The 6,211-nt window shown below is 42.2% G+C and overlaps 1 protein-coding gene across 1 annotated transcript; it reads right to left on the bottom strand.

The window, feature by feature from the left end:
- Positions 1-4,662: 4,662 nt before the first annotated feature.
- On the bottom strand, positions 4,663-5,603 carry LOC136320635 (olfactory receptor 52E8-like). Its single transcript, XM_066253795.1, is given in 2 exon segments — positions 4,663-5,234; positions 5,237-5,603. Coding segments are annotated over 2 exon segments (939 nt in total).
- Between the last annotated feature and the right edge of the window lie 608 nt (positions 5,604-6,211).

Genomic DNA, 6,211 nt, shown 5'->3' with positions numbered 1-6,211 from the left:
GTCCTTTTTCAAAATTGAATGTTTAATCACCTACTTAGCTCTCCATTAATATCTTAAAATAGTGTTTTGTGGTTTTCAGAGTTAAAACCTTGCACTTATTTTATAAAATTAATTTTTAATTTATTACTGTATGTGATTATTATGAATCAAATTGATTCACCTTTATTTTCACGGTATTATATGTGAGTGGGTATAGATATAACTGATATTTGCATATTAATTTTCTATCTTTTTTCCCTTTAATGAGAAGCAGGGAGGCAGAGAGACAGACTACCACATGTGTTCCCACCAGGATATACCCAGCAAGCCCCTATGGGGTGATGCTCTGCCCATCTGGTGCTGTTGCTCAGCAAGTGAACTATTTTAGTGCCTCAAGCTAGGCCACGGAGCCATTCTCAGTGCACGAGGCCATCTTGTTCCAACCAAGCCACACCTGCAGGAGAGGAAGAGAAAGATAGAAAGAGACAATGGAGTGGGTGGAGCAGTAGATACTCACGTCTCCTGTGTGCCCTGACCAGGAATCAAACCTGGGACATCCACACCCCAGGCTGATGCTCTACCACTGATCCAACTGGCCAGGGCCAGTTTTATATCTTGTAATCCTGCAGAATTTCTTTATTAGATTTAACAGATCATTTTAATGAATTCTTATTTTTTTATATACAATATGATATTTTTAGTGGGAGAAGTTAGTTTTAATTATATTGTTATCTGGATTTTTTTTTTGCCTTATTACTTTGCTACGACCTCCAGTACAATGTTTAATAGAAATGGCAAGAAAGCCTGAATCCTTGTAGTCTTCCTGATCTTATGAAAAAATGTTCAACCATTTAATATCATCTCAGTTGTGAATTGTTTTGTTTGTTTTGTTAGATACTCCTATTCAGGTTGAAAAAGTCTCTTTCTATTTATAATTTTTGTGTGTGTGTGTTAATCTTGAAAGGGCATTATTTTTCTTTGGTGCTTTATCTTCATTTCTTGAAATAGCCATGTGTATTTTGTTTGTTTGCTTGCTCTGCTGTGTTTAGATGGTACATTACATTGACCCTGCACCCACTTTAGCAGCTGTTTAGCTCCCCTCATCCATGTGGACCAGGGCTGGTAGATCCCATCCTCTCTCCATGAATGTTAGTTGTTTTCCTTTCCTCTCCCCAAATCCCACCTGTTTCCTCAGTGCTCTGATAAGTAGTCTCAAAAATGCATCTTAAAAATTGACAAGAATTTCTGTGGGGTCTCCTTCTAGCATGGGCACCGCCAGGTGAAGGTGTGCACCTGTGAGACTGTGGCAGGGCCTCCACATTCTTGTCCCTGAGAAGGGGACTTTTACCATTCTCTCAGGGATCTGCTGGGGCCTCTGCATTCTCCTGTTGTCCTCGGGGCTGGCTGCCAAACTAGAAGCTTGCCAGGCTGATAGCGACAGTGCACTCCTGCCAGTGTTTACAGTGTGTGTTTCCCCACTGGGTGGTCAGCCATTATCTGAGAGGCAGTGTGCACTGCCTCTCATTGGAAGTACATGTGTTTGCTCTCTGTCCCTGTAGAAAACAGCGAATTTCGGAAGGTTTCTGTACCATGGGGATGTGAAACCTCTCTCTGGCTTTAAGTTGTGAGAAATGCTTTCTAACTTGTGGTGTGTCTTTTCAGATTTCTGCATTTTTCTCGTGTTAGTTTTAGGCCCAGGAGGGGCCAGCCGTACCCTGACCAGCAAGAGGTCTTGCGGTCACACTTAGCACAGTGGTCTCTACTCTATACCCCTAGATGATGCACACATTTACTAAAAGAGCTTTTTTTTTTCTTTCCTATCTGGTTTATTTCACCAGGGATTTCCTTTTAAACAAAAATGGAATTTCAAATAAATACACAGAAAAAGTATGGCAGTACACCTTAAAACACACCTATTATAATACTTCATTGATAAGAAAAGTCTAGAATAGGTATCGGAGAGGAGATGCAGAGCAGATGAAGGGTTGCCAGGGCGAGAGGAGTGGGGAGTGTCATTTTGGTTAAAGGTTTCCAATTGGGGTGATTGGACATTTTGTAAGAAGATAGTGGTGATGTTTGCAGAGCATTGTGAAGAGATTTCACACTGAGGAATGGCACAACCTTAAAAATAAGCAGTCACCTTTATTTTTTACTTATAATGAATCATGCTATGGAAAAACAGAGAAAAAGAACAATAACAAAATAAAATAAAAGTACAGAACATTTCCAAATAAAACTAAATTAATAAAAACATGAATCATACCACAGAGAAAAAAAACCCATAACGTTAAAAGAAAATCAAAGAAAACTGTCAAGGAGAGGTGGTAAATCAAATTCTTCTGATGTGGTGGGGACAGCTGTATGAAGAACAAGCAGCTCTGGAGCTGGCCCAGATGTGCTGCCCACAGGCAACCCCTTCCGTCTGGCCGCAACCAAAGCAGGCTTGGGAGAACATTCTTGAAACAGCAGTGGTGGGGCCTCAGTGTGGTCCGGAGATGCTGCACAGGCTGCCCGGCTCCAGAGCTGCAGCCGGAGTGGCTGCTGGAGGAAGCACGGCCGCTGGAGTCGGGCGCCCCTCCAGGTCTAGGTCGGCCTCCAGGTCTGTCCACGCAGCCAGCTCCTCCAGGTGTCCCTCAGGTGGAGCAGGAGCCGGGTCTGCCTCTGGTCCCCTACCGCAAGCATATCCTCAGACAAAGGCAGTGACATCACACCTGTCCAGAACAATGACCTCACCACACAATGTCCTCACTACCTGATGAGAGAGACCAACAGATGGAGAAATTAGATTTATTGAGAAGTATTCTAAAAATATAAATCTTTAAGGATATTTTTATTTCACTGAAAATGGAGTTGATCTTTGTTCCATAGAGTAGGTTTTTTTTTTGTTTTTTTGTTTTTGTATTTTTCCAAAGCTGGAAACGGGGAGAGACAGTCAGACAGACTCCCGCATGCGCCCGACCGGGATCCACCCGGCTTGCCCACCAGGGGGCGACGCTCTGCCCACCAGGGGGCAATGCTCTGCCTCTCTGGGGCACCGCTCCATCGCGACCAGAGCCACTCCAGCGCCTGGGGCAGAGGCCAAGGAGCCATCCCCAGCGCCTGGGCCATCTTTGCTCCAATGGAGCCTCAGCTGCAGGAGGGGAAGAGAGAGACAGAGAGGAAGGAGAGGGGGAGGGGTGGAGAGGCCCTGTGTGCCCTGGCCGGGAATCGAACCCGGGAACCCTTGCACGCTAGGCCGACGCTCTACCACTGAGCCAACCGGCCAGGGCTCCATAGAGTAGTTTTAATATGCACGAGTATACTGATGAATTATAAAAAAACCTATTGAATAATCATTTATGTATTTTAAAAATGTGTACATAATATTTTGCCTATTTTTAATTGGGTAATTTGACTCATTTTATAATTAAATTGTGAATCTTTATATATTTTTAATAAAAATTATTTATCATACACATAATATATAAATTTTTTCTCCCAGACTGTGGTTTGTTTTTTCATTTTATTATTAGTATCATTATGAATTTTTTTTAATTTTAATGAAAGTCAATTAATCATTTAAAAATATTTCTTGCTATTGTATTATGAACAAAATCTTGCAATCAATTTTATAATTAATTTTTTTTTCTTTTTTTTTCTTTTTTTCATTTTTCTGAAGCTGGAAACAGGGAGAGACAGTCAGACAGACTCCCGCATGCGCCCGACCGGGATCCACCCGGCACGCCCACCAGGGGCGACGCTCTGCCCACCAGGGGGCGATGTTCTGCCCCTCTGGGGTGTCGCCATGTTGCGACCAGAGCCACTCTAGCGCCTGAGGCAGAGGCCACAGAGCCATCCCCAGCGCCCGGGCCATCTTTGCTCCAATGGAGCCTTGGCTGCGGGAGGGGAAGAGAGAGATAGAGCGGAAAGCGCAGCGGAGGGGTGGAGAAGCAAATGGGCGCTTCTCCTGTGTGCCCTGGCCGGGAATCGAACCCGGGTCCTCCGCACGCTAGGCCGACGCTCTACCGCTGAGCCAACCGGCCAGGACTATAATTAATTTTTAATATAATTTTGGCTCTTATCTTTAGTTATCGGATCAATTATAGATTAACTTTATCTATGATGTAAATTTAGGGTGTAAATTCATTTTTTTTGCATGGGGAAAATAAATTGTCCCAATCACCTGACCAGGCAGTGGTGCAGTGGATAGAATATTGGCCTGGGGCTCCAAAGACCCAGGTTTAAAACCCTGAGGTTGTCGTCCTTCAGCATAGGATCATTGACATGACCTTTGATTGCTGACTTGATCCCAAAGATGGCTGTCTTAAAGCCCAAGGTTGCTGGTTTAAGCAAGGGGTCACTGGCTCAGCTGGAGCCCCCCAGTCGAGACGCAGATGAGAATACAATCAATAAACAACTAAGGTGCTGCAACAAAAAATTGATGTTTCTAACCTCTCTCTCTTCTTGTCTGTCGGTCCCTATCTGTCCCCAAATACCTCTATCTCAGTAAAAAAAAATAAAAAATTGTCTCAAGCCAACATTATCATTAATATAACGTTAAATTTAAATCCTGCAACTCAAAGAGAATTAATGGTATTTGTTTCAGTATTCTACTTTGAATTTCTTTTCTACTTGGTTAGACATAAGACAATCTATATTTCACAGTGCAGAAATTCTATTTAACCTTCCAAGATCTCTGATTGGTTAGCTATCTGTCTTGAGAAAAATCTTCAGAACTCGCTCCTTAATCTTCTTGGTCATGACACCATAGATTACAGGGTTGAGGGCTGGTGGAACAACCACATATAAATTGGCCAACAAAATGTGAACATATTGGGGAACATTGTGGCCAAAGCGGTGTGTCAAGAGTGAGAAAAAAGCAGGTATGAAAAAAGTTAAAATAACAACAGTGTGAGACCCACAGGTGTTGAGAACTTTGAGTTGAGTCTCCCAGGAAGGAAGGCAAAAAACGGCATAGAGGATCCTGGCATAGGAGAGAATAATTAGGAGCATATCCAGTAATAAGAGACCAATGTTGACAAGGCCAAACATTATATTCACTTTGATGCTGGCACAGGCTAGATGGGCAATGCCCATGTGCTCATAGTAGGTATGAGGGATGATATGATGCCTACAGAAGGACAACCTCAGGAGGAGAAACACCAGTGGGGTCACCATGTACAGGCTCCGCAGAATGGCAATGCCTGAAACAATGCCGATGACTTTGCTGGTGAGGATCACGGTGTACTGAAGGGGTTTAGAAATGGCAATGTAGCAGCAAAGGCCATAGCCACCAACACAACGCTCTCCATGGCTGTGAAGAAGTGAGTGAAGAACATCTGAGAAAGGCAGCTTTCAAAAAATATATTTCTGAGGCTGAACCAGAAGACGCCGAGCATTTTGGGAATGGTGGCTGTGGACAAGCCCAGGTCAACGGAGTCCAACATGGTTAGGAAGTAGTACATGGGCTCATGGAGACTATGTTCAGTCTGGGTCAGAAACAGGACAGCAGCATTCCCATGGAGTACAACTAGATACACAAAGAAAAAGGGGAATGCAATCCAGATGTGTTTATCTTCCAGCCCTGGGATTCCAAGCAAAACGAATGAAGAAGGATGGAAGCAGGTGTCGTTAAGCATAGACATTTTTTCTGCTACAGGTAACTTTTGTATGTGAGACACTATTATTGACTTTCCATTAGAGACTCCTGCTCCTCTTATTCATTTGTCCCTATTCCTGACAAAACATGAAAAAACATTTTAATTATCTTTTGTTCTTACTGAGAAAGAGGTTAGATAATGATTTTTATCAACAACACCATTATATATATACACTTCAAAATTTTTGTGGGACTAAATCTTAAATGATCTGATCACACAAACACAATAAAACACAATGATAAATTTGTGATGTGATAGGAGTGACAGCTAAAACTATGGTGGTATTCTTATCATAAAATAGAAATATATGAAATCAATATGTTTTATGACATAAGCTTACATAATGTTATGTGTCAATTATATCTCAATTGTTTCAAAAAAGGAAAAGAGATTAAATACACTCCTCACATTCTGCTAGCCTCTCTTGACCATCCTGTGGCACAAGAAATAATGCCAGATTACCCTAAAATTGCTTTCCCTAATAAAAACCATTCAATCTGCTCGTTTGTTTTGTAGATTCAAGTGTTAATAGATACGTTTTTGTTTTTGTTTTTGTTTGTTTGTTTGTTTTTAGCAAGAAAGAGACAGAGAGA

Source organism: Saccopteryx bilineata, chromosome 1, assembly GCF_036850765.1.
Source record: "Saccopteryx bilineata isolate mSacBil1 chromosome 1, mSacBil1_pri_phased_curated, whole genome shotgun sequence".
Classification (NCBI taxonomy): domain Eukaryota; kingdom Metazoa; phylum Chordata; class Mammalia; order Chiroptera; family Emballonuridae; genus Saccopteryx; species Saccopteryx bilineata.
Note: the sequence above shows the minus strand (reverse complement) of the source record. Positions and strands in the feature narration are given on the sequence as shown.